The sequence below is a fragment of the Gossypium arboreum genome, chromosome 8 (genome assembly GCF_025698485.1).
Source record: "Gossypium arboreum isolate Shixiya-1 chromosome 8, ASM2569848v2, whole genome shotgun sequence".
In the NCBI taxonomy this organism is placed as follows: Eukaryota; Viridiplantae; Streptophyta; class Magnoliopsida; order Malvales; family Malvaceae; genus Gossypium; species Gossypium arboreum.
In genome coordinates this window covers 2,631,279-2,657,809 of record NC_069077.1, presented here as the reverse complement: position 1 = coordinate 2,657,809, position 26,531 = coordinate 2,631,279, and the positions used below count along the sequence as shown (strand labels likewise).

At 32.2% G+C, this 26,531-nt stretch overlaps 4 protein-coding genes across 6 annotated transcripts; 2 read left to right on the top strand and 2 right to left on the bottom strand.

Moving 5' to 3' along the window:
* Positions 1-775: 775 nt before the first annotated feature.
* LOC108468810 (probable metal-nicotianamine transporter YSL7) lies at positions 776-7,733 on the top strand. Its single transcript, XM_017769666.2, has 6 exons — positions 776-1,354; positions 5,252-5,406; positions 5,618-5,715; positions 5,807-5,941; positions 6,020-6,209; positions 6,293-7,733. The coding sequence occupies exons 1-6, from the start codon at positions 946-948 to the stop codon at positions 7,394-7,396; spliced, it is 2,091 nt and encodes a 696-aa protein (XP_017625155.1). The 5' UTR covers positions 776-945; the 3' UTR covers positions 7,397-7,733.
* Positions 7,734-8,573: 840 nt separating this feature from the next.
* On the bottom strand, positions 8,574-16,623 carry LOC108468813 (DNA-binding protein RHL1). 3 transcript variants are annotated; one of them, XM_017769669.2, is made up of 12 exons: positions 16,086-16,623; positions 15,873-15,983; positions 14,751-14,837; positions 14,423-14,634; positions 13,681-13,796; positions 13,301-13,518; positions 11,767-11,803; positions 11,604-11,674; positions 11,419-11,467; positions 10,245-10,279; positions 9,376-9,414; positions 8,574-9,083 (listed from the first exon to the last, which is right to left on the bottom strand). In XM_017769669.2, the coding sequence occupies exons 1-12, from the start codon at positions 16,401-16,403 to the stop codon at positions 9,048-9,050; spliced, it is 1,329 nt and encodes a 442-aa protein (XP_017625158.1). In that variant the 5' UTR covers positions 16,404-16,623; the 3' UTR covers positions 8,574-9,047. The 3 variants fall into 3 exon arrangements, with proteins under 3 accessions (XP_017625158.1, XP_017625159.1, XP_017625161.1); XM_017769670.2 differs by having other exon boundaries at positions 11,625-11,674; XM_017769672.2 differs by having other exon boundaries at positions 11,634-11,674.
* A 1,429-nt stretch (positions 16,624-18,052) lies between these two features.
* Positions 18,053-21,554, top strand: LOC108468811 (uncharacterized). Its single transcript, XM_017769667.2, has 4 exons — positions 18,053-18,431; positions 19,134-19,968; positions 20,625-20,791; positions 21,169-21,554. Exons 1-4 carry the CDS (start codon positions 18,220-18,222, stop codon positions 21,374-21,376), a joined length of 1,422 nt encoding a protein of 473 aa, XP_017625156.1. The 5' UTR covers positions 18,053-18,219; the 3' UTR covers positions 21,377-21,554.
* An 837-nt stretch (positions 21,555-22,391) lies between these two features.
* LOC108468814 (alcohol dehydrogenase-like 6) lies at positions 22,392-26,531 on the bottom strand. Its single transcript, XM_017769674.2, has 10 exons — positions 26,269-26,531; positions 26,049-26,185; positions 24,691-24,728; positions 24,158-24,480; positions 23,863-23,945; positions 23,685-23,760; positions 23,531-23,592; positions 23,355-23,450; positions 23,090-23,251; positions 22,392-22,692 (listed from the first exon to the last, which is right to left on the bottom strand). Exons 1-10 carry the CDS (start codon positions 26,315-26,317, stop codon positions 22,576-22,578), a joined length of 1,143 nt encoding a protein of 380 aa, XP_017625163.1. The 5' UTR covers positions 26,318-26,531; the 3' UTR covers positions 22,392-22,575.

Genomic DNA, 26,531 nt, shown 5'->3' with positions numbered 1-26,531 from the left:
ACTGATAAAAGAAAATATAAATGATCAAAATGATAATTTAACTATAGGCTAAAAGCGGTATTAAGAGGTAAAATTCAAAGGTTTAGTCATAAGCCAAGCCTAAAAAATATTAAAATCGATATTTATGTCAAATCATTTGAAGAGTGCGTGGAATGAGACCTTTACATCATCTGCCCAAAATAATAAAAAGAGTAAAAAAGTGTTTTATATCCGCACGTTCACGCCGTTCGGAGATTTAACATTGACCCACTTGTTGGCAAACCGACAATTAATGAATTAAAAAAATTAAAATAATAACATTTAAAGAAAATTGAAAACTCCATTGAAGCTCTTCTTTAAATTAGGAGACAAAAGTTGATAGTGACAACTTATATTAAAAGGGTTTCTATTAATGTGAAAGTACGAAAATAACCTTATATTAACATAAAATAAACTGTACATAAATTCAATATATGATTAAAAATATATTTATACCCTGATTGCTTACATCTTATGAAAGAAAAATTCAGTGTAAACACATCGATTAAAATATGTTAAAAATATAAGTAAAGGTTTTGCGCTTAAAACAAAAATTATATTTTAGTTTCTTTTAAAATTATTAAATTATAAAATTTATATATGGAAAATTTGTATTTTCATATTTAGAGTTAAAAATATTAATTTTTTTATTATTTTATGATGATTTGATAAAAATTATAAATTTAAGTATTAATAGAAACGAAAAATTAATATTTAAGAATTTAATATATGTAAATATATTTATGATATTCCTATTTTAATAATTTATTTTTCCGTGTGATCTTTTTTCGAAGTTTAGTTTTTCTGTCTGCCAAACACTTTTTCCTATAAAAACCAACCCACTTTCAAAAATGGATATTCATTTCAATTTATAAGGATAAAACTTATAAGATTCCTATAATTTTACCAAAAAAGAAAAGTAGGCAAATGGATGGGCATGGAAGACATGAAGATAAGGTAGATAATGGATTCAACCATGAAGAAGAAGAACATGGCGGCCGCAAGAGCAGTAACAATGGAGCTGAGTACGAGATGTCGGTGGAACAAATCTTCGAGAAAAGGGAAGTACCGCCATGGAAGAAACAACTGACAATGAGGGCGTTCGCCGTGAGCTTCGTGTTGAGCATATTGTTTACTTTCATAGTAATGAAGTTGAATTTAACAACCGGAATCATCCCTTCCCTCAACGTATCGGCTGGTTTGTTAGGGTTTTTCTTCGTCAAGACGTGGACTAAATTGCTCTCAAAATCCGGTCTCCTCAGACAGCCCTTTACCCGCCAAGAAAACACCGTGATTCAAACCTGCGTCGTCGCCTCCTCCGGCATCGCCTTTAGCGGTACGTTTTTTTTTCTTAACTTTCCTTTTGATTTTTGTTATGCTCTGAAAGAATTACTCTCTACAAATCAGATCACTTAGTAAAAACTGCCCCATTCTTGAATCTAAAGCAAAAATTTAGGGAAGGTTTAATTCTAACCACAAATCCCTATACTCTTCAGATTTTTAATATTTAATCCTCTGCTTTCATTTCCCAAAAAATAGTTTTAGAAATTTAAAATTCAAAATGTATTTTTATTAAATTTGAACATGTATCATTTTAATAGTCAAAGTCTTTTTCAAAATTAAATACAGTCTATGGGATTTTAATTTTTAAACTAGACAAATAACAAGATTAAATTCATAAAACCAAAAACAGAGGGATTAAATTTTAGAATTCTGAAAAGTATAGGGGCTAAGAGCAGAATTAGACCTTTAGGGAACTCACTGCACCGGATATTTTCCCATTGCAGCGGAGGGAACGAGGGTCAATTGAGTTTGGTATTAAATTACGACTTTGTTTACCGTTTTAACTTTTTCTTTTTTCAAATTGAGAAATTTAATTTACTTAAATATATAATAGCAATCTATATTTTTATTATAATAAAATAAAATAAATATCTGTAATTAATAAATATTAATTGATATATAAAATAAAATTTATATTCCGACGGTCACTTTCACCCATACATTATATTTCGTGTATTAATTTTAATTTGACTATTACATTAATTAAATTTGCCCTAAATTTGTTTCGGAAATTCGTTGCTTTACAAGTAACTTTCACTTCCATAAAATTTTATTTTTTAATTTGTATTTCATAAAATTTAAAGGATTAAAAATATTTTGTTGTGTGGAAACACAAATATAAAACACAAATACATGTTTAAAACTAACACATAATAAAGAAGGAATATACGCTTGAAACTAATTAATCATAATTACACATGAAATATGTATGATATTAAAATTAGAAAAATAAATTTAATTGTTTATTATTGCGTTGTTATCAACATTGAGTTGGTGTCAAGTTAATTTCGATATCAATTTAATCAAATACATTATTAATATATATAATTGATGTAAGTAATAAAGTGTATGATTAAAATTAAAATATATAAAATAGAAAAATAAAGCTTTAGTTGAGTAAAAATTAAATGTTTTATTAATATAATTGATTTGGGTTCAAATTTCACCGTTTATGTATTATTAATTTTTAAATGGAAAAGTGTAAAGTAACTTTGAATAATATAATTTATTTTAATTATGAAAAATATTTTTAAAATTTAATAACTAAAATGGTGATCCAATTAAGAGTGATATGAACTAACAAAATACTTAAATAATAGTATAAATTACATAGTATTATTTTTGGAAGACCAAGACTTTTTGCTTGTGTTATTGTCTTCTCCCTGAGTAGTGGTAAACTGCCGTGGATTGTATCTTAATTTAAATTTTACAAAATTGCATTAGTGGTTAAAAATGAATATTTTTTTTAGAAGATAAAATGTAATTTTATTATTATATTAACTCGTGATTTCATAAATTTCGAAAGGTGCATAGAATGAATTTACTATTTTTGAAAAGTCAAGGCTGTATCATGTCTTTGCCACTAATTAGTGTTGGACTTGTTGACTGAGTTTAGCTAAATAATATAATTTCGCTTATTAATTTAATATGTTATTAACCGTTTTCTTAAAATATATTTTAATTAATTTATTGGATTAGTGTTATGCATTGGTACTTTAATTTTTATAATTACTTAATTGGTGTTTCAATTTTATAAAAGATTATTTTAATTCTTTATTTAATTTTTCACATTTTTAACTCTTAAACTTGTAATTTTTGTCAAATACTTTAAAATGAATAAAAATTATTATTTTTAACTTTGTTGACATTACATACATGTGTCACGTAGATAACACGTTAATGTTTAATTAATTTTTAAAATTTAAAATTATTAAAATTATTAAATTATAAGAATAATTTTTATATTTTAAAATTTTAAAGTTTAAATAAATGGGATGTATCATTTACTTGACAATACGCGTTTATCGTTATCAGTAAAATTAATAAATGTTAACATTTTTATCTATTTAGGGTAATTTGATTATAAAAAGGGCAAGTTTAAAGGTTAAAAGAGATGAAAAAATAAATAGAGGGTGTAAATGAATTTTTTTTTGTAAAGAGGGGCAAAAAGGTTATTAACCCTTTTTCTTTTAAAACATTGTTGCTTTAATTTTTTTAAAATTGATGTGTACCATTTATTAGTTCGACTTTAATAATATTTTGTAAAGGGGACGGGTGAGTGACAGGGAGTGAGGCCAAGTTGTTGCTTTGGGGATGGACTAATGATACGGTGAGATGAGATTGAGATCGAAGTCATTAGGCGTGTTTCGGAATACTGAATAAAGTCAATAAGTCAACGAACAACTTTTTAGACCATTTTAAAGTGGGGACCCCTTTTAGGAATTTTTAATTTTATATTTATAGCTGTCTGACTGTCTCCATTGCTTTTACACCTTTTCACATTTGCTAAGCTCACGCTGACACAATGTTTTCATATTAATCTTTACATAGCTTTGAACTGCCCATGTTCTCATTGGATGTTTATCATGTTATTTATGCTAATCATTACTTTGGTTTAATTTTTTAAAAAAGATTCTATAAAAGAAACCCGTAGTATAAGGATAGAAAAATTTGTGTTTGTGAAGTTATTTAGTAATTGAACTTGATTATTTTGATCTAATTATTTGTAATTCGATACCTATATATATTTAGGTAGTAATTGTAGTTAGTATGTCTCATTAAATCGAGTATAATTAGATAATCTCAATTATATTATTTAATTTTTATAGGAGTTGAGAATTGAAAAATTATGTCAGTAACTAGGTAGGATTTTTTTTATTTTCTTAAAGATGTAATTATAATTTAGGAAATAATTACAGTTACTTTATAGTGTTAACCCATTCTACAATGGAATCTAAATTTTATTTAAAACTGCCTCTGAACCTCAAAAACTTCAGTAAAAAACCTATCTATCTCGCTCTGAATCAAGTTAAATATTATATATTGCCCCAGTACCTGGCTGATTGGGTTTTATTTGCCAACATAAATGTCTCCTTTTAACAATGGTTTATTCATGGATTCATCTAATTGTCATTAAATATTTCTTTCTTGAAAGAGGGACATGTGCTATATTAAACATTACTGAATGAATGCTCAACGAAGCTGGTATGAGTGTTAAAACCATGTATGTTAATCTTATTTTAAGTTTTTCTTTTATATATTTAAATGGTTTTATATCTGTTCATGAGCTAAGGCGAGTGATGGCCCAACCCTACTTAATGATTCATTTTCACTATTCAAATATTATAAAAATATTAATTTTTTATATTTATATTTATATTTATTTAAAATTAAAATTAAATAAACATATTTTAATTATTTATTTTAAATTTAGATCAGACTAGCCCAAGTTAGAATTATCTAATCCAAGTTTGACTGCTCAACCCATGGTCTAGTCCATGGGTGATTTACTATTATGAAATCACTCTCTCATCTTTGACATGGAATTGTGTGATACACTATTCATATAAGACCCAGAATCAAAACCACAAAAATGCTATGCTGTAATCTGAAGCATGAAACTTGTGGTTGCAGTACATGTTTTGAACTGAAAATTTTGTAAAGCATGTTGTGTTTATAATTGATTGAAAGATAACATCATGTAATTACATAACAAATTTCATTTACCGCATAAAACTTGTGGTTGCAGTACATGTTTTAAATTGAAAATTTTTGTAAAGTATGCTGTGTTTATGATTGATTGAAGATAACCTCTTCATTCATTTTGCTTAAATTACAACCTCAACTGGTTTGCAGAAGCTTTTACTTACTTTTACCTGCTGACAAACAGGGGGATTCGGGAGTTACCTCTTCGGAATGAGCGAACGTGTTGCAAAGCAATCCGGGGATAACGGCGGTTTCAAGAATCCATCACTCGGATGGATTATTGGCTTCCTCTTTGTTGTTAGTTTTCTCGGTCTCTTCTCCGTGGTGCCTCTTCGGAAGGTACACTCTGCTTTGCCCCTGTATTGAAGTTGAATGGACATAGAAATCCCACTTTCTAAATATATTGTGTCTATAATAATATAAACATTATGTTTATATATAGGATTTGAAATCGTTAAGCTAATAATGAAATGATATTCTTTCAAGGATAGGTTCTTTTTGCCTATGTTAACTTCCATTACCAACTTTTTTGTCCTCTTGTTTTTCTCAGATCATGATCATCGACTTCAAGTTGACATATCCGAGTGGTACTGCAACTGCACATCTCATCAATAGCTTCCATACTCCTCAAGGAGCTAAGCTAGCAAAGTAAAAATTATTATCATAGTTGCAGTTTCTAATTAAAGCCGATGATTATGATGTTTATTCGTTCTAATCTTTTCATGTTTCTTACTTGTAGGAAGCAAGTGAAAACATTGGGGAAGTTCTTTTCTTTCAGCTTTTTATGGGGTTTCTTTCAATGGTTTTACACTGCTGGAGACGGTTGTGGATTTATTAACTTCCCTACGTTTGGGCTTAAAGCATATGAAAACATGTGCGTAGAATCAGTTCAATTTCTTCCCTTAGCGAACTCGAAAACGAGTACTAAGCGACTTGTTTGCTAATATTTCAGGTTTTTCTTCGATTTCTCAGCAACATATGTTGGAGTAGGGATGATTTGCCCCTACATAATAAACATATCAGTGCTGCTTGGAGGAATACTTTCATGGGGTCTAATGTGGCCTCTCATTGAAAATAGAAAGGGTGATTGGTTTAATGCAGATCTTCCCAAAAACAATATGCACGGCCTAAAAGGTTACCAGGTTAGTTTCCGTTAAGACCAATGAAACTATAGTTTCCCAACATGGTAACATCGATCTCAAGATTCGTTATTCCTTAAATCCAGGTGTTTATTGCCATAGCCTTGATCCTAGGTGATGGGCTATACAACTTTGTCAAGGTGTTTACTAGAACCCTCACAGGCTTGTTTTATCAATTTCGAGGACGACAATCTCTCCCTGTTGCAAATCAGCATTCTTCTGATACCTCAGACAAGCTATCATACGACGACCAGCGCCGAATCCAACTCTTTCTAAAAGACCAAATTCCTACATGGTTTTCTGTTGCAGGTTATGTAACAATTGCTACCATCTCCACCATAGTTCTTCCATTCATCTTTCCCGAACTCAAATGGTATTACGTATTGGTCATTTACATCTTTGCACCAACATTGGCTTTTTGCAACGCATATGGAACTGGATTGACCGATTGGTCTCTTGCTTCGACCTATGGTAAGCTAGCAATCTTTACGATCGGAGCTTGGGCTGGTCCGAATGGTGGTGTCCTTGCAGGTCTCATAGCATGTGGTGTAATGATGAACATTGTTTCAACAGCTTCTGACCTAATGCAGGATTTTAAGACCGGTTACTTGACCCTTGCTTCTCCTAGGTCCATGTTTGTTAGCCAAGTGATTGGCACGGCCATGGGCTGCATAGTTTCACCTTGTGTCTTCTGGCTGTTCTACAACGCATTCGATGACCTTGGACTTCCCGGCAGTCAATATGCCGCTCCTTTTGGAATCGTTTATCGCAACATGTCTGTCCTGGGAGTGCAAGGCTTCTCTGCTTTGCCGAAAGACTGCCTCTTGTTATGTTATGTGTTCTTTGGTGCAGCCATTCTAATAAACTCCATTAAAGATATGCTGGGTAAGAAATGGGGATCCTACATTCCACTTCCGATGGCAATGGCAATACCTTTTTACCTCGGCCCTTACTTTGCCATTGACATGTGTGTTGGAAGTTTGATTTTGTTCGTTTGGGAAAAGTTAAACAAAGAAAAGGCCGCTGCGTTTGCACCAGCAGTTGCCTCCGGTTTGATCTGTGGTGACGGTATATGGACTTTGCCTAGTTCAATACTCGCTTTAGCGGGGGTTCAACCACCAATTTGCATGAAATTTCTCTCAATGGCAACAAACGCTAGGGTTGATAATTTCTTGAACTCGAAAAGTTGAATGCATTCGTACAAAATCTATAGATGGTTACATTAGACATGTAAAACAGCATCGTCAAGTATTTATAATTTTGTATGTTATGTGCATGTTATCTCTCCGTGTTTTCTTTTTCTGCTGGTATCGTTGGCACGACAAAGTGAAGTACGAGTAATGGATCATCGGGTATCAAAGGATTGTGATGTCTGTTATAGGTGAATGAATGAATGAAAAGTGACATATAGTTAGTTCATACGGTCTTTGTTCTAGCATGTGTGCTGTGTAAAATACTTAATGTCGCTAGGTTTTTTAATTGAAGTTATACTGAAAGTAGGGCTCATTTCCTGATATTATCAATGAATCTCTCTATGTTTGTTTTTTTTTTTTTTTGGTTTTTACGAATACAATTACAGGTAAATATTGATATAGTATAATCATAATAAATAATACATGTAGGAGCAATTATAATTATAACAAAATAATATAAAGCACAATAAGATCGAAACATGGAATGCATTCAGGCAATGTTCACACGTAGACTTGAACCCACAAAATAAATATGGATGGGGAAGAATTCGCAGATGGTAAGAACCAAAGTTGGATATTCAAGGATCTTGAAAAGATTTGAAGTCATTCCTCCCAAATTATAATTATTTGAATTAAACTGAAATTCATTTATTATTATTTACAGTGTAAAATATTTAAAACTAGAAAACCATACATTGACCTTCACTTGTATTTTCTTTTGCAAATTTAAATCAAACCATTTCAAGTTTTAAAGAATATAGCTTTTGTATTCAGCAATAGCCAAAAACATAATTTAAAGGAAAATTAAAGAAGATGTTGGGATTTTTCATTTAAAATCAATATATATATTTTCGTGCACTATTAATATCCAGCAATATATGCAATATGTATGTATACGTTGTGCTTATAATTTTAATATAATCTAAAACTAATATACATGTTTAGTTCGAACAAATAAACTCAACATCTAATTTTAAACTAACTAGAGCACAAGTCAAACTTAGAACTAAACAAACGTACACAAACAATGAATAACTCATTGAAGGTCAATTCATTTACAAGCTAATGGATTATATATATATATATATATCCACAGCTTGAGAATGAATAATAATAGTAATAATAACAGATACTGAGATCCAATCCTTGCTATCCCTTAACAGATAATAACCAATTAAGCAAGAGAAATCATTTTATTGGATACTTGACCCGACTCCTTGTTTGGAGAAACCTTCCACTTCCAAATGGTGTTTTTTTTCATGAAATATAAAAAGTGAGATATTAAGTTCAGCCTTTCACTAAGATTCGAGAAATAGCTGTCCTGAGTTCAAGTTGATTGACAGAAGTAACATAATTTAACATGATAAGTTACCATTATGCTTCTCCTAAAGGCTACCCTTTTTTCTATTTGATATAAGCAACAAAGTGAAGGACTAATGACAAATGTACTCAATGTAAAAATCTAAATTTCTAACATAACTGACCAATTTTACATATCAATTGAAAATCTGAGCCCCTCAGAAAACATACCGTCATTGTCATAGTTTGTCGATTTTTCTCATTGTTTGTTCCTTAATCACTTCAGTAAGTGTCTTGCTAGATTTTTGCTTTTGTTATTCCTTATATTTACCATAGTGGTAATATAATTTTATGTTGTCCAATCTTCATCACTTCCATTAGTATCCTAAATAAGATAAAAAAGAATAAATCAGTATCATGGACAATAGACATCCCATTTCCGATGCTTAGGCTGGAGCTAGGCATGGGTAGAAAGGCTTTTTTAGGATTTTCTTTTTTGTTCTTATGTTAACTGGACCCAATGGTGAGTGTCAGGATAAAGGTATGTGTCCAATATGGGTATAACTACCCCAGACCCATGTCTGAATATGTGTCGGGTATTTTTAAGGAAGATTAAGAGTTTGGATAACATAGCTTGTTTTGCACAACTATGGTAAAAGCTGAAAACGAAGTCTCACCTGTGATGTGCTAGAGATTTCTTCAATGTCATCTTCGACCTACAAAGTTTGTTTGCAGTATTAACCACATTGAAGAATAAAGAAAAAAAAGGCATTGCAAAGAATCACATTCACAATCAAAACTACATAAAATATGAAAGTATTTCGACATAGATAGGTCCTTAATCCATGTTACAAGAAAAGGGATTTCTGTATTCTGAACTTTATGTATGGATTCAAAAGAGTAAGAGACAAGGGAAGATCATAAGAACACAAAGGAATAAGTGGTTCGACAATAGTAGCCAACATTCAAAGGAAAAAGGTCCCTCAAAGTTATCAATGTTACCAAACAACTCTCTACATAATGGTGAAAATTCTACAAATCTTTTTCTTTGCATTGATGAGATTACAAATACTTCCATTTGTAAGAGTTTATCTATAATTGCTTAGACAGGAAAATCTCATCGCAAGACAACACAGATGGAATCTAAATTTGATAAATTTGGAAATCATTTCATAAACTCAACACAACAACAGTAACTGATTGATGCTGTAGGTCCGTCAAAGTTATTATAATTTTTTTGAGCAGTAAATCATATTACAAAAAACATAAAAATGTGCACAAAGTTATTATAAATTTACTTCAACTTTAAAACCAAACATGATTTGTCAGCAGGCACAAGTAAACTGGTAGTGTCTCATAAGGTTAGTGAGTTTTATCCGATTCTAAGGGGCAACATGAAAATAAGGAAATGTGAAAATGACATTAGATAATATGTTTGAGACTAGGAGAATGATTATGACACTACTATCCTAGTACATGGTTTAGTTGATGCAAAAAGAAAGTACTTCATAAGAAATACTGGAATTTTAAAATATAGACATGATACCTCAGATTCTTCCTTCTTTCTTTTGGTTCCTGCTCCTGCAATTTTAAAGAAGACTCCATCAAAATTCTTAACCAAAAAAGAATATGCCAAAGGTAATTAAAAGTAAAAAAGAGATAAACTAGCGCTTTGAATAAGTTCTGAAAACCATAGGAAAATGCAAACTTGAAGCTAAATTTTGTGAGATGAAGTACATAATTTTTGCACAACAATTTATTCCCATATTGTTCCGACTCTTCATTTTTCATTTGAAGTACCCGTATCCAACAGCCATGCTCAAACATGGATATGAGAATATGACCCTCCAATGACCCAAAATACATTAAAAACTTATAAAAAATTCAAACATACCTGAGTCCAACATATACTTGTATCCACACTCACATCCAAGTAACAGAGATTTATTCTATATAACCTACTTGTTCAACTGCAAATTGATAGCAAAATGAACCCCTAACTTCTTGAAGCTGAGGATAAAATACAAAGCATATGCACAAAGGCCAAAAAGGGAAAGCAGCCAGCAGTAAAAAGTTATTCTGCCTTTCAGGATATTAATGACATTTTTCATGATAATAAATAACTAGATGATCTTATTCAATTAGGAAAGGTAGATGAACAAATTCATAAAATCAAACAACCAAAGTATGGAACCTAATATACCTTTCAGTACCCTTTCATAAAGGTCAGCTAACTGTCAGTCAATCAAACAAACAAAATGAGAGTTATCATCACTGTAGTTCCTAGTGTAATACACAGCTTTATGTTTACAAAGCGTTGACCAAAACAGAGGATGGTTTTGTGCACTAGCTGAGATAGTTGAAACTCATACGCATGGACCTCATTACAGAACTAAAACACGTTTTTCTGAACCTTATAAATAAAGCATTATCCAACAGCTGACAATGCTTCATCCTTCTCCATAATCAATACTTCAGCCACAGGCGATAGATTCGCAGCCTGATCCAACCCATGCCCTCCTTTTTCACTCATTCAAATGATAGATTCTATGAAAATGATATGTACAGTCCCCTCCAGTTTACATGAATAGGTACTAATGGTCCGTGGTGAAAAGTCATGACAACTTACATTAGACTCTTGTACTTTCTCATTGAGAGTACATCAGTCTATTGCACATGCGTGCATCAATATGTAGCAAGAAAGGAAAAGAGATTATTACCACTGGTTCTTCCTTTAATTACTTTTCCCTTTTTACTAGATCCATCATTCTGCGACATCAAAAGCAGATGCTGCTTGTCAGTTACTACTTTCAACTACAATAATTTCCCAAAATTTTCATACGGTTAAACGACAGGCAAAAAGTTGGAAAATATAAATGTTTTACAGAAATTGGGAAAACAAAACCTTATCCAAGCTCAATTTAACCTGACCAACCTTCTTTTCCGATTTCTTACACCGCGACTTCTTGCCAGAAACTGGATGGAAAGTGCACAACAGGGTTAAAAATCATAAATATTTAATGATCTTTCACAATATTTTATAATAAGAAAGCAGGAATAATTGCAACCTTTTGAGGGAGAAGATTTATCTGAACTTCTTGGTCCCTTCAGGAATTAAAGCAATATTATTAGTACATAAGAACTTTTAATATTGAAAAATACACTTAAGGCCAAACCAACTTCCCAGAGAGTAATTATACAACTCGGTGGCAAAAATAAATGCATGATCCATTACCTATCAAGGAAATCAGAAAGCGCCTATTAGGATTGATACAGCATTGCTTGGCATATCTCAACTACATTGTTTAAACTTAAGGTGAAATATTTCTACTTTAGCATTACTCTAGGAACAAAGCAATTAACTTCATGGAGTAGAGGCAAATTCTTATAGCAACATGGCATAAAGTCATGGGCAGTAACAATTATTATGCTCAAGATAGAAACCTACAAGGAAAGGGAGGGGGAGAGAGAGAGAGAGTTGATTCTACTCTTTGAAGTAATGCTGCTCACCCAAAGGGAGGAGGAAAGGTATAAGGATGCCTATGCAAATCTCCGACCAGAATTTTACACATAAAGCACGCAAGCAATGCTTGACATAAACTCATGCAATTTCGACAACTACAAAATTCAATTTTTCACCTTATTAGACTAGAACTTTGATTAGGCATGGCTGAACTTGAAAGTATGATTATATACCCAAAAGAAGTGAAAGGATGGTTGAACTTGAAAGCATGGTGTCACCTCCGTACTTCCTTACATAAACTCATGCAACTTTGATAATCACAAATTTCAATTTTTCACCTGATTAGAAGTTTGATTTGACATGGTTGAACTTGAAAGTATGATTATGTACCCAAATGAAAATTGATATATGCAAAAACATGTTTCATATATTTGTTTTTGAGGTTCACCTATGCACTGCACAGTGGCCCATACACTTTTATGCTTCTTCATTTTTTGCTAATTAAAGGGATTAACTATCTAAGTAGCCAAAAAAATTGATGCGCAAGATTATGGATGGTTATGCAAAAACAAAGCTTGTCTACAAGCAAATGATTGGATAAAGAGGCAGGAAATTTCTTATGCTTTTAATAAAATCCGTGGAAGGCTTAGGTAATAAAAAATGTCTAGCACAAGGAAGGATACAGACCATCTAAAATCTAAATAAACGAGAAATATGTGATCGATAAGAAAATTAGATCTAAATCATCACTATAAACAGTCAAGTCCGTATGATAAACAAGTGGAAACATTCCTAAGAACATGCACAGATAAAAATGTCTAGCACATGGAAGGATACAGACCATCTAAAATCTAAATAAACGAGAAATATGTGATTGATAAGAAAATTAGATCTAAATCATCACTATAAACAGTCAAGTCCGTATGATAAACAAGTGGAAACATTCCTAAGAACATGCACAGATAAAATTAGAAAGTCCATGATGCAACTAACCACAAAAACCTCTCGGTATGCTTCCAAATTCACTACATAGCCAGTAACATGCCATATAATCAGGTAAGAGGAGAAAAAGTGTACCCAATGAAGTAAAACTAAATAACACAACTTCTCTTGTCATAATAATGATTGTTTTGCCTTACCTTTTCTTCTGCTTTCTTAAACAATGTAGATATGGTAGCTTGAACAAGTGAACCGTGACTTGTGTTTGAATTTTCCTTAGATTTAGTCACTGTAACAGTTGTCTGGGTTGGTTTTTTAGACTTGGTCACTGGAATTAGATTAGTTCGAATTTGTTTGGAGACCTGATTATCTTCTGAATCATCAGAACCAAGGACCAGGGGGGCAGAAGTAATAGGCTGTAACTATCAGTTAAGGAGCCAAAAAAAAAAATGCTGTAGAATAACTTAAGTAAATAAATAGACAAAAAATTAAAATACAACATCCTAACCTACAGAAATGAGGCAACAGGAATATGCAATTGGATAATACAAAATAATCAAGATATGCTATATCAGGATATTTGCAACAATATCATTGTCGCTGAAATCAAGTTTCAGGCCAACTTTCTTTTCTTCTCCATCTGATGGTTCAGCATCACTTCTGACAGTGTCTTCCTCGGAAGAAGCCTCAGCAAATCTAAATTAACATGAGAAGTCAAAGATGAACTCAACTTCCAAAACTGGTAAAACATATATAAATGCTACTTAGATACTCTTAAGCTTAATACATAGATTTATTTACAAAAGAGAAAGTATGGACTAGGGGAAGCACAAATAGGACCTCAATAAATGGACAACAAAGTTAGGTATTGGTACTAGAAGAATGTCAATAGAAGTGCATGACAATCCCCAGGAACCTCATGTGACCAGAAATGTGTTCTATGTGCTCTAGCATTAATAATCAATAGAATTGTTCATGACACTTCTATCATACAGATCATAATAGTATTCTGGTCTAGCAATCAGTCACTATAATACATTACCATATAAGAAGAGAACAAATGTAGCCATCCTATAAAGCTCCATAGGAAGTAAATTATTTCTATGTTCCACTACCTCCATATTAATTGCTTAACAGAAAATCTACCAATTGGATCAACCAAAGAAATACTAGTCAGTTCTACGGGCATAAATTAATACTGAATTGATACATTCCTATATTCCACAGATACAAGGATTGAATAACTACAGACATCTTTAAACAACAACAACAATAATAATAAAGATTGCATGTAAAATAAAGCAAAACATGTAGAATTGTACTTGAATCTTTTTCCAGCATTTCTTGCAGAGTGCCGAGTTGGTGTCGCTTCCATCTTAACTTTCAAGTTGCTTTCATCATCTGATAAAGCATCTTCAGACTCAGTATCGAGGGACTCCGTATCAGCCTGTTTCATTTCTGTTCTTGGAATGCCTTGCTTGTTAATAGATGTCACCCCAGCACCACCTTTAAAGTCATATTCCATCTGCTGTCCCTGAAATAGTAATTTACTTTAATGAAGATTAACAAGGGAGATTATCCGCAAGTCACAGAAACACTCTAGAGTAAATAAGCATTCAAACATAAGAAACTATTATAAAAAGAAACAACCTCAAACAGTTCCTTTGGAAAATCAAGTCGCACTTCGTCTGGGTTCTCATCTTTTTTTCCAATCCACCATGCATCAGAGAATACAATCTGAAAAATATCATATTGCAGTGATGATTTAGGAAAAAAAAAATGAAACATGCTCCAAAAGATATAGTTGAGAAGAATTAATAGGATAGCTACTAGCATGGAAATACGAAGAACTAATGATGACTCATGAGGAAAAAGAAAAACAATATATTGTTAGACCCAAGCTACCTGGAACCTTTATATGGAAGACAACATTAACATATTGAGCCCAATGGCATTCTAAGCACTCAACCAAGTAAAAACTGGAAGGCTATAGTTTATAGGTAACCAAACTTAGAGCATATAATCTCCTCTAAGTAGTAAAGGATGTAGAAAAAGTAATAATAAAGAACAAACACAACTAAGTTTTTCCTTTTTGACATTTGGCAACCCCATGAAAAATAACATTCAACAAGAAAGAATAAAAACCAATTAAAACTTCCATTGTATACCTAATATTATTCACCATGAGGAGATAAAAATCAGACAGTATAAGTCTCAACCAACCAAAGCCCCATCAGTTCAACCTCCAGTCCAGTTACAAGAACATTGAATTAAGTGCTAATGAGTATCAAATTGTTCAAATTAGTTATCTGTACTGTGAGACAATGTTAGCATTGCCCTGCAACCCAATATTCATCCACATCACTTATAACATCAACATCTCCTAATATCCAGAAAACACTGGTAATTAGAAGGGACTAGTAACCTGAACGTCTCAACTCTTTAAGTTTTTTCTTTTCCTGAGTTACTCAACTCTAACTAACTAACTAACTAACCAGCCCAAACATAATTTAAAATGATGAGACTCAAACCTAGGCGCTCGAGTTCCTAGAGCCTCAACCTTTACCAACACAACCAAAGCCTCGTTGACCTCAACTCTTAAGTTCAAACATCGAAATAATAGGATGTAAGCTATATGGAAAGAAGAGCAAACATTCGTTGCACATCCAGAACCCGATTCATCTCACATGTTGAAAGAATTGAAAGAAACTTAGTGATAAATAAACACCACTGATTTGCCAATACTCCAGAAGCATGAAAAAAAGTACGAACCATGTTGTCAAAGTAATCATCGCACATAACGTTCTTTCCACCACGAGAGAACAGCAAACTCAAATACCTATTCTTCGGATACACAATGGTCCCAAACAACTTCATTTGACCCTATAAAACCCCCCAAAAAAAAACAAATTCCACCATTAGATTTTCCTACTCTAAAGCAAATCAGAAGAAAATGAATTGAAATTAAAATTAAAAATTTAAAACCTGAGGAAAATCAAGGTAGAGTATAGGGTTTTTTGATCCCAAATTCTTGAGCTCACCAATCTTGCCACCAGAAATAGGAGCAAGGAGACCAGGGAAAGAGAAGAGGAAACGGTTTTTCCTTTGAGATTTCCTGAGAATATCTTTGCCATGGTGTTTGATTACTTGTTTGGATGGGCTAAGAGGAACATAAGATTTAGGGGCGGCCGGTGTGTCGGAAAGTAAGTTGTTCTTCAAAGCTAATTTCTTCAGTCTTCTACGCTCAGTGGCTTCTGGGGTTTCAGCAATGGGTGGTTTCTTTGAAGATGAAGCTTTCACCATTTTTTTTTTTTAAATTTGGGATCGATTGATCGAGATCTGGAAATGGAAAACAGTGTGGTTTCAGTGATACTCGTTGCCGCTACAATTTGCGGGTAAGGCGGGAAAATCCGATTGGTTTTTTTGCTGCCTCTTTTCAGGCTTTTCTCTTGCTTACTCGTTGCCTTTTTTTTTTCTTTTCTTTTAATTTATTATATTCGCACTACTTTTTCATTATTTAATTAAAAAATTTATAATTGCGACACTAAAGTTTCGGAAATATCTTTTAGTGGTTTCTTTTGTTTGTATAATAATAATTTTAGTCCTCATATTTTATTTTTATATCAAGTTAACCCTGATTCTACATAAAAATTAAAAACTCAAAAATATTTAAAATGTAAAAAATTCTAGAAAAATAAAATCTTAAAAATAAAAATATTGTTGAAGAACTAATATGCATGGGAAATAAAGAAAATTATCACTCAATAGAATCTAATAACAAATTAAAAACATAACAAGGTAAAAAAAAAGTCACATCATTACATACTTTCTCGTTGGCTCGAAACCAATTTAATAATATCTTCAAATTAAGTTTCATACCATTGAAAAACATCTAAAATTGATATTAAAAGACTTATGAAATTGACTTTGGTGCTAAGGTCCCTATCTTTAAATAATATTATTTTAATGTTCAAACTTATAATTTTCTCTTAAAATAAAACATGTTTTACTATTACACCCAACAATTATTAATACGAAAGAGCATTTCTAATTTCTATAGGATCTGTCCATGCATTTAGGCTTTAATTAATCTAATCAATAAATTACAATTAGAGAATGCATATATTACGAGTAAATTAGTTGATATTCGATACAAAATAAGTTTAAAAATTAGATAAATATATGAATCATCAAAGTCAAAAATATTTTAAAATTTTCAAATTTATTACTAAATAGACACTAATAAATCCACAGATTTAAGAAATTATCATGAATCTTACATTTTAAATAGTTTACTACTCAATTTACTACAAATTCTAATTTTAAAATCCTATTTCCCAAATGCTACTTATATAAAATTATCATTTTATCCTCATTTATATATAAATATTAAAAATTTAAAAATATAATAATGTGTTATACGAGAAGCTTTTGTGATCTATAATGTGTAATACGATAGCAGATTAGAAATTTTGAAATCTAAAATTCAAGTTACTATTTGTACAAAGCTTTAGTAGATTTGATTGAACATTCTTTGATTATAGCTTACTATTTATGTTATAGGACAAAGATTATAAATTTCATGATCTCAAATTAATTTTTGAATAAACTACCCGTTAGTTCCTATGAGTAAATTTTTGTTTTGGTTATTTAATTAAAAGAGTTACAATTTATTAAAATTTTTAAAATTTATTATTTAAGTTACTAAGTTGTTAATATTTTTATTTAAGTTTTACTAGCGAGTTTTAAGTGACAATTTAAAGACTGGTACAATGAATCAGTACCCATTAACGAGTTGAAGATCAGTGTTAGAGATTAAAAAAAATTATTTAAATTTTAATTCATAAATTTGTGATATTTAAAATTACTTTATTAAAATAAACTATATTATTAAAAAAGAAATAAAATTTTGATTGCTACATATAATACAAAAATTATATCACTTCGATTTTAAGAGCCTAGTGAATTAAATCATACGTTGAACAGATTATAAATTTTTTTTTTAGGTAACTTATTTTAACCTTTCCTTAATTTTGTAGATTACAAAAAACCTTATAATAGAAGAGTTAAACTAACTTTTTTGATCCAAGTAATAAAATTTTGGAGAGATTTGACGATCATGAGAAATCAAGGTAATCGGGAACGGCGGAGCATGGAGGCGGAGGTGGAAGCGGCGAAGAAGAGATGCCAAGAGTTGATAGAAAAAATAGATTGTTTGGACGTCGCCACCATCAAATCAAATTGCAAGCACACACTCTTGAAGTTTGCCCATTCCGAGTTCTCGTTCCTCTGTCGCTTTCCCATTCATCTAGCTTCTTCTCAACCTCTCAGGTTCTTCTTTCTCTTTGTTCGCCATCGTTTTTTTGTCTTCTCGTCTATTTTACAATTTAGCTCCTTGTACATGTATTTGATAATTAGAATAATAATAATAAAAAGAATCATTTAATAGTTGTAAATAAAAGAAGTTTTTCATTAAATTAAGTAGTTAAGAATTAAAACCAGTGTTTTTAAGGGCGTAAAGCATGGTTTAGGTGCTAGAATCCAGCACAAGATGCAAAAAACCTACTCACAAGTCAAGAGATTATACTTATTTGTGCGTAATTTTGCAGGTTTGTTTATGTGTATTTATGAAATGAGCTTAAAATTTGAAGAACGGTCCAATTCATCTTACAAAATCATGCAAATGGTTTTTGTTGGGCAATATGCATGATTTCTTTATGTTTATGGTGCCTTTTATGCTGTTGAATATTCAAAAATTGAGAAGTATTGAGTTTTAGCCTTCTTACTAGCGAAGGTATGGTTAATGAGAAAGATTAAAAACAAACGAATTGCCTAGGCGTGTGCCTGATCAAATGCGATTTGCTCAGGAGGATTTGGGGTGCTTTTGTTTTCTATCAGTAAGCTGCAATGTATTGGCACACACCTTAAAAACTCTGTTCGAACATCACATATATTGTTTCGTATGCATGTGTAACCTTAATGGTAAGCATAAAATTGATGAAAGGTTTTTGTTATCTTGTTTGGCATGAACAGCGTCAACCTTGGGCACCTGGAAGCCATTGTCTACATTCTTCAACAACCTTTTATAACTGCAGTTTCTCGTGTTTGCAAGCCACTTCCTCTCTCATTTTCAAGTAAACATAAAACCCTTTCTGCTGCTGCTTCTTTGAATTCCATCCATGTCCATATTGTATGTAATCTCAACAAAAACCCAGTTTGGGTTATTGTTTCTGATAGAAACCCGAATTACATTACTTGGCATTCAAATAACAAAACCAAGGGTTTGAAGTCTCGAATTCAACAAGTTCTTGATGCAGCAAAGTCAACCAACACCTTAAGACCTTACTCTATTATCCTTTTCTTTTCAAATGGACTCACCATTTTTAACCATCAGAAACTTAAGGATGAATTTGGTGCCTCCAAGCTAGCTCTGGAATTCTCTGACTCTGATTTTGATTTTGCCGAGGAAACTGAAGGTGAATGGGTTCATGTAATTCCAGGGTTGTATAAGGAGGCATGTGTACTTGAAATTAAGGTTGATCATGTTGTGAATAATGTCATAAGTTCTGAGCATGAGGTGAGAGACTCATTTCTGAATGTATTTCCTCCTGAGCATCAAGGAGAGAACGTGAATCCTAACTTAGGCTCTAGCAATTCTTTTTCTGCTCTTCTTTCACAAATGAAAAAGGTGGAATCTACTAAGATGGAGGATTTTTCCCATGACGATGATTTTATCAACTTTGATACAACAGCTTTGATAGCTATTGTATCAGGAATTAGCAATGGTTGTGCAGAGGAACTTTTGAATAAACCAGAGGTTGAACTGCGGTATCGATTCAAGGGAAATTATGATTTTGTGATTGCCCAGGTAAAATTTTCATTAAAGCTATGTTCTTCGCACTGAGTTGATCAATATGGATAAATGAAATCTCTTCCTCAATCCTCCTATCTTTGGCATTACCCCATGAAACCTTGATGGTCTAAAACAGGTTCTACGCATGGATATTTAAATTGAAAATTATGTTTTTTTGAAGTTCACTGTATGTATACAACTTCTGATGACTTTTTTTTTTTTAATTTGTGGAGTACAGTTCACTAATCTCTTGTTTGCTCTGGTTCATGCGTTGCCTACACATTAACTTAAAGATGAGGAATGACAGTGAGGAATATTTATTGTTAAATTAATTACAATGAAATGAGTTGGCTTGTTGCGGAAAAGTCAGATGGCCAATTATATCTCTTCACCCCCAGCAAACCTTACTAGAAAAGTTGAAAAGATTATAGAAGATATGCCATTTTCTCAGTAGCCAACTGTCTTTCCATCGTAGTAGGAAAAGCAAATAGATTTTCAGTTACATGTATAAATTTTCTCTCTTCTTAATAAACATCGGTTTTTGTTCTACTTTATGATGCTAACTTTTTACGTCTTCTATTGTTAGCATTATTGCTGTTTTGTTTTATGCCTTATTATATCTTAAATTGTAAGTAGAACTTTCTTTTAACAAGGTTTGTACCTCTTGCCAGGCAATGTCTGAACTTCAGTACCCAACACATGCGAACCTCAGTGCTGCTGTATCTGGGAAGAGGGGCATAATATGTGAGAGTGTTCTTTCAGAGTTCAAGGAGCTAGTATTGATGTGTGGAGGAGCTAATGAGAAGCACAGAGCTGATCAGCTCCTGAAATGCCTCCTGTGAGTTTTCTGACAACTATTGCTAAGTTAATGGTGAAATGACATGAGTCTAAGGATTTAACTAAGTGATAAGTCATTTAGGTTTGTGGTAGCAAATCAAACTAGCACGAAATCTGGTTTCAATTCTGAAATCTCAATTAAAGCTGCAGAATTTTTAATAAAGAAGAAAAAACTAAGATTCGTTGCTAGCTTTTCATTGGAGTCATAGGACTCATTTCTAAGGTTTACTGATTTACAGTCAGAAGTGCATACTGCTGGAAAATCACAGGAAATAGTGCCCTTTTTGTGAAACAAGTTGTTATGCTATATCTTAGATCCTAGGTTATACTTGGAGTCATATGACTTATCTCAACATTTGTATGTACGAACCGTAACAGGGTCGTGCGAGATAGCCCTTCAGAACGACTGATAGGCCTGCCAACTACAAGAAAGCTAGCACTGAAAAACAAGATTGTGTTTGGAACTGGTGATTACTGGCGTGCCCCAACTTTGACTGCAAATATGGCATTTGTGAGAGCAGTAGCACAGACAGGGATGTCTTTGTTTACTATTGAGCATAGTCCACGGGCTTTAACCGGTAACTAGCTGCACTAACCAGTCAGACATGCCGGTAAGAAGAGATCCATTTTTGGTTAAAGCACTCTTGGGCTATGTTTATTGTTGTTACCTATAACTTGTATACGGTTAACCAGACTTGCTTTTTTACTTACATTTTGGCTGTTTCAATTAATGAAAGGCACAGTTAGAGAACATTTTAAAGGAAGATGGCCACTTTTGCCCATTAGATAGAGACAGATATATATAATAATTTAACCAAGTAGGCTTAAGCTTAAGAGACATTAGCCTTTATGCTTGATTATATTCATATTATGGTTAACTAGATACCCTAGAAGCTCTGAAGTTGCAGTAATAATTTGCTGATCCTCTTCAGTTAGAAGCTTGCCCATTATTTCGCAAACTTTATTATATGTCCTTGTCACTAGGGCTGAAGAGAAAATTGTAAAAACCAAAATGAACTGCAGTGTTCAGTTTGCTTGTGTATGGCTTTCAGCTTTTTTTTTTTTAAAAAAAGAATTCACAATACTGCATATTAGCTGGATTTTTACTCTAGAAGAACTGAGTCAAACCGTGATTGCTCTTATTCTTCACTTTTGCTTGATAGTGTAACGAAGTTTGAGTTGGTTAGATGTTGTGAGAACCAACCCATAGAATAATGGAATTGGTATGATGTGCAACATTAAGGCTTTGCTTTTATGTTATCATTTCAGTTTAGAATGATTTGTTTTTATGTATTAAGGTAGAAAATGGCTATCTCTTTCATCTCATTTTTCAAAGAACATTACGTAAAAGCTATGTTTATAAAAAAAAAAATTCATGTAAAAAATCAACAATTAGGCTTTAGCTTTAATTGAAAGGGTAGAGTTGAGGCTTTTGAAAATCTTATTGTCTTAGGTTCAAATCTAAGATTTATGTTGGGTTTAATTTGTTTTTTTATATATATAAATTTTATATAAAAGACACAAATACGTTTATAGTAATATTTTTTTAAATGTCTTTTAAATTTTTTATAACTAAATTGGTGTTCAATTAACTCATGAAATTAACTCAGTCAAAATAATAATATAGATAAAAAAATATAACCTGATAAAAAATACAATAGGAAAATCTTACACAAACATAATACATATACAAATATTAAAATTTGTATAAAATAGGAAAAGTACACGAATTGCCCAAGTCAGGGAGATTTCCGCATTTATTGATACAATCCCATAAATGGAAAACTAATTTGGCATGTGAATGACACACCGCAAGCATTTTCCTTCTCTCATCAGAGTGAAAGCTTTGTTGATGTCCTCAAATGGCAGATTATGTGTGATGAACTCATCAACCTGTATTTCCTGTGAAAACAATGATAAATTTATATATAGATAGATAGATAGATGTATGGAACCATGCTTGTATGTACAAGATAATATAACATTCACAGACATGCATGGTTGCCACCTTCAAGCTTGCTGAATGTTCTACAGATTCACAACCATGGAAAATCAAGGTTTATTTGAAGCACTCTATATTATACTCACTTTGATGATTTAGTTTTTATACTTTAATTTGACATGATTTGTCCTACTATTATTAATGTTTATGCCTTAGCTCAAATCACCAATATCGTTACGAAGTTCCATTAATCGAGTGATGTGGAATTACCCCCCCCCCCCAAGTTATTTTTTCACTAATTTATCAATGAAGTAATAAGTACGAATCAATCTAACAAGATGTTATGGAAAATCTTACCCGGTTCATGTACTTGTTTACTAATGAAGGAAGATCAGATTTAGGTTTCCATCCTCCAAATAGGGACCCTTTCAATGTTTTCCCAGAAAGAAATGCTGAATAATGAGATGCTATTTCCGGGTTCGTTTTTGGTACACCGAGCGTAACTGTTAAACCCCATCCCTACGGAATGGATGGAAAAGAAGCTGGTGAGTTTCAGTTTTGATGATTAAGAATCTTCTTTAAAACAGAGAAGGATTATCAAATCATGAGTCAAGGAAATTACGTCACAGCATGATTGCAATGCAGTTGTTACCATTCCGGTGTTGCCTATGCATTCAAAGGAGTAATCCGTCCCTCCACCAGATATTCGCTTAATAACCTGAAACATACTGATTGAGTTATAGTTTCTTATTGCATAAGGTTTTACCTATTGAACTTTGTTGCTCTTTGAATGGATACCTGTTGAATAGGTTCGTTATACTCGTTCGGATTCAAGAAGTCCGTGACTCCAAAACACTTTGCTACAACCGTAATGATAAATTTGTTTTCAGAGAAATTTCAACAGGCTCAGGACTCAAAAACCTGGAAATTGGAGGTGCAATATTGAACTTACCTTTTTCATACTTTTCGGGATTAATATCAACACCAATTATCTGAGATGCTCCCCTAAGTTTGGCACCTTGAGCAACCTTATCATACAAGCGTATTAATGATTAACCAAAATGGAGCAAATATGGCTGGCAGGTCATTACAGCACTGAGCTTTTACCGAAACGTTCAAGTAATACTTACAGCGAGGCCTACAGTTCCGAGTCCGAAAATCACCACGATTGATCCTTCAGAGATATCAGCAACATTCCAAGCTGCACCAAGACCTAAAACCATAGGCTAAATTATCAAGTGTAGTAAAACAAGATGTACTTATAAGGCTCAAGAATGTATTAGTTAGCTAAGAAACTCATGGAAACCCAAATATTCATACTTTCATACGAGCATCAATTGTCCGCAAAGGCTTCAAGATACGTTCCTACTACATAGTTGAAAAATCGAGATTGAAAGAGAGTTTGGACAGTGAGTTCTGCAATACCTGCAGCTACTCCACAACTCAGTAGGCATATTTTCTCCAGAGGTGCCTGTGGGCTGACTTTAACGGCACATCCAGAGTGCACGACCGTATACTCACTGAAACTTGAAACTGCACAATAATGATAAACGGGTTTCCCTTTAACCGAGAAACGCGTACCCTGATCGCTGTGCATCACACCTCTTCTTTCTAAGCCTAAAACTTGGCACATGTTACTCTTTTTGGATTCACAGTGCTTGCACGTCTTGCATTCTCCGGTGAATACCGTAAGCACGTGGTCCCCCTTCACGAATTCAGTCACTCCCTCGCCCACACTCTCGACAATCCTGCAAAGAAAACAACACTAAAACTAAAATCCAAAGTAATGCTAAACACGACAATGGTATCACTAGTCGGTAGCATATACAAATATTTATAATGGGTTTAACTAGTTTCTCTTCGACATTTTATAGAACAGATGGAGAAACAGATTGAAGTTTTAAAAACTAAAAGAACTTATAAAGAATGCTTAAAACCAGAAACGGTGCTGAACTGACCCTGATGCTTCATGGCCGAATATCCGAGGAAATATAGCCTGCAATCAACTAGAGATTTTAGTGCCCAAATTTGATATAACATTCTCATTCGACATTCATTGAGCATGGCATCTATGTTATGTTATTGGTTTAACCAATATTCCTTAAAATAAAATGACTCAACTATTATATTTAAGTTTCAAACGCACTTCCCCGGATTCAAATAAGTGGCAGCTCCAAAAATACGATTTAGAGAGATTGCAAATACCATGTTAAATCCGGCAACCGAAATTACTCAGATTATTATATTTAAGTTCCAACACTGTTAATGACAAAGATTCAACACAACTCAATGGGCAATGAACACAAACTTCAAAAGCTAGCTTGTAAGACAATAAGAAAAGTTAGTAATTATACTAGTGCCCCTAAATTACAGCCTAAATTGTAAATTAGTCATCAAATTTCAAAATATTCTAATTAAGTCCTTAAAGTATTAATATCATATTAAATAACCATGATCAAATTTTAGATTGGATCTCACGGAAAACATATCAAGTATCTAATGTCTTAAAAGAAAAAAAAAAGATAAATCCCAAAACTATAAACAAATTTTGATTTTGTATGGTTTTATACATAAAATTTTGATTTGATTTAATTTTTGTAAAGAACTAATATCATTTTCGATAAAACATTATTTTATATTTAGATATTTCTTACACAAATAATTATACTTAACCAATATAAAAAAAATTATTATGTATTTATTTATATAAATGTGTAGAACTGAATAAAATTAAAGTTTTATATATACATCTAAACCGAAAATTGAGTTTAATGTGTATGATTACACAAAATCAAACTTCATTTATTAAATTGTATCAAATTACATATTAAATCAAAATTGATGTATAAATTTAATATTTACCCTAAAAAATAGTCTACCTCGATTTTAAAAATATTAGCTTTAAATATACTTTACGTCTTGTTCAAATTGATATTTAACATCCATTTGGACGAGAGAAGAACTTGATTAATACGATAATGATACTTTAAGAGTCCGGGGACATATAATATATACATCTAAACCGAAAATTGAGTTTAATGTATATGATTATACAAAGATCAAACTTCATTTATTAAATTGTATCAAATTACATATTAAATCAAAGTTGATGTATAAATTTAATATTTATCCCTAAAAAAATAGTCTACCTCGATTTTAAAAATATTAGCTTTAAATATACTTTACGTCTTATTCGGCTGATATTTAACATCCATTTGGACGAGAGAAGAACTTGATTAATACGATAATGATACTTTAAGAGTCCGGGGACATATAATGAAATTAACCCATGAAAAGAAAGAAGAAGAAAGGGCACCTGAGATTCCCAGGCAGTAATGTCAGTGCGGCAAAGAGAGGTACAAATGACTTTAACCCTAATTTCTAGAGGCTGAGGTGGGCTCACTTCCACTTCCTCCATAACCAGATCTTTTCCAGCTTCCCATGCCACCATTGCTTTTCATTTTAAATCAAATATCAATGAAACCATAAATACCCACATCGAAAAAAAATTGAAAAATGGGTGTGAGAGAATTTACCTTTGCAGGTGATGACATTGGGTTGATCAATGGAAGATGATGATGACATTTTTATTTTTATTTTTGCTGATTATTAGTTTTCAATTTATTTCAACTGTTTGCTTCTTTTTAGTTTAAAAATGGAGGAGAAAAGGCAGAATGGGAAGTAGTAGTTGTGGATGGAAAGGAGCTGTTGATCGGTGGGTTGGTAGGTAAGGTAGTAGGTGAGTTGACTCTGTTCTTTTTTTGTTTTCAACGAGTTGACTCAGTTCTTAAATCTCAAG

What these genes read in the sequence shown, in the direction of transcription:
- LOC108468814 (XM_017769674.2), bottom strand. Translation starts at nt 26,317, where the DNA reads ATGTCATCATCATCTTCCATTGATCAACCCAATGTCATCACCTGCAAA. An exon ending in TTACTGCCTGGGAATCTCAG is followed by an intron (nt 24,729 to 26,048) that starts GTGCCCTTTCTT and finishes AGTTGATTGCAG; the next exon opens with GCTATATTTCCTCGGATATT. An exon ending in GAGTTGTGGAGTAGCTGCAG is followed by an intron (nt 23,946 to 24,157) that starts GTATTGCAGAAC and finishes CTATGGTTTTAG; the next exon opens with GTCTTGGTGCAGCTTGGAAT.
- LOC108468813 (XM_017769669.2), bottom strand. Translation starts at nt 16,403, where the DNA reads ATGGTGAAAGCTTCATCTTCAAAGAAACCACCCATTGCTGAAACCCCA. An exon ending in TTAAATTGAGCTTGGATAAG is followed by an intron (nt 11,468 to 11,603) that starts GTTTTGTTTTCC and finishes TTGATGTCGCAG; the next exon opens with AATGATGGATCTAGTAAAAA. An exon ending in AAATCTCTAGCACATCACAG is followed by an intron (nt 9,084 to 9,375) that starts GTGAGACTTCGT and finishes TATCTTATTTAG; the next exon opens with GATACTAATGGAAGTGATGA.
- LOC108468810 (XM_017769666.2), top strand. Translation starts at nt 946, where the DNA reads ATGGATGGGCATGGAAGACATGAAGATAAGGTAGATAATGGATTCAAC. An exon ending in CAAGGAGCTAAGCTAGCAAA is followed by an intron (nt 5,716 to 5,806) that starts GTAAAAATTATT and finishes TCTTACTTGTAG; the next exon opens with GAAGCAAGTGAAAACATTGG. An exon ending in CTTAAAGCATATGAAAACAT is followed by an intron (nt 5,942 to 6,019) that starts GTGCGTAGAATC and finishes CTAATATTTCAG; the next exon opens with GTTTTTCTTCGATTTCTCAG.
- LOC108468811 (XM_017769667.2), top strand. Translation starts at nt 18,220, where the DNA reads ATGAGAAATCAAGGTAATCGGGAACGGCGGAGCATGGAGGCGGAGGTG. An exon ending in ATGATTTTGTGATTGCCCAG is followed by an intron (nt 19,969 to 20,624) that starts GTAAAATTTTCA and finishes ACCTCTTGCCAG; the next exon opens with GCAATGTCTGAACTTCAGTA. An exon ending in CAGCTCCTGAAATGCCTCCT is followed by an intron (nt 20,792 to 21,168) that starts GTGAGTTTTCTG and finishes GAACCGTAACAG; the next exon opens with GGTCGTGCGAGATAGCCCTT.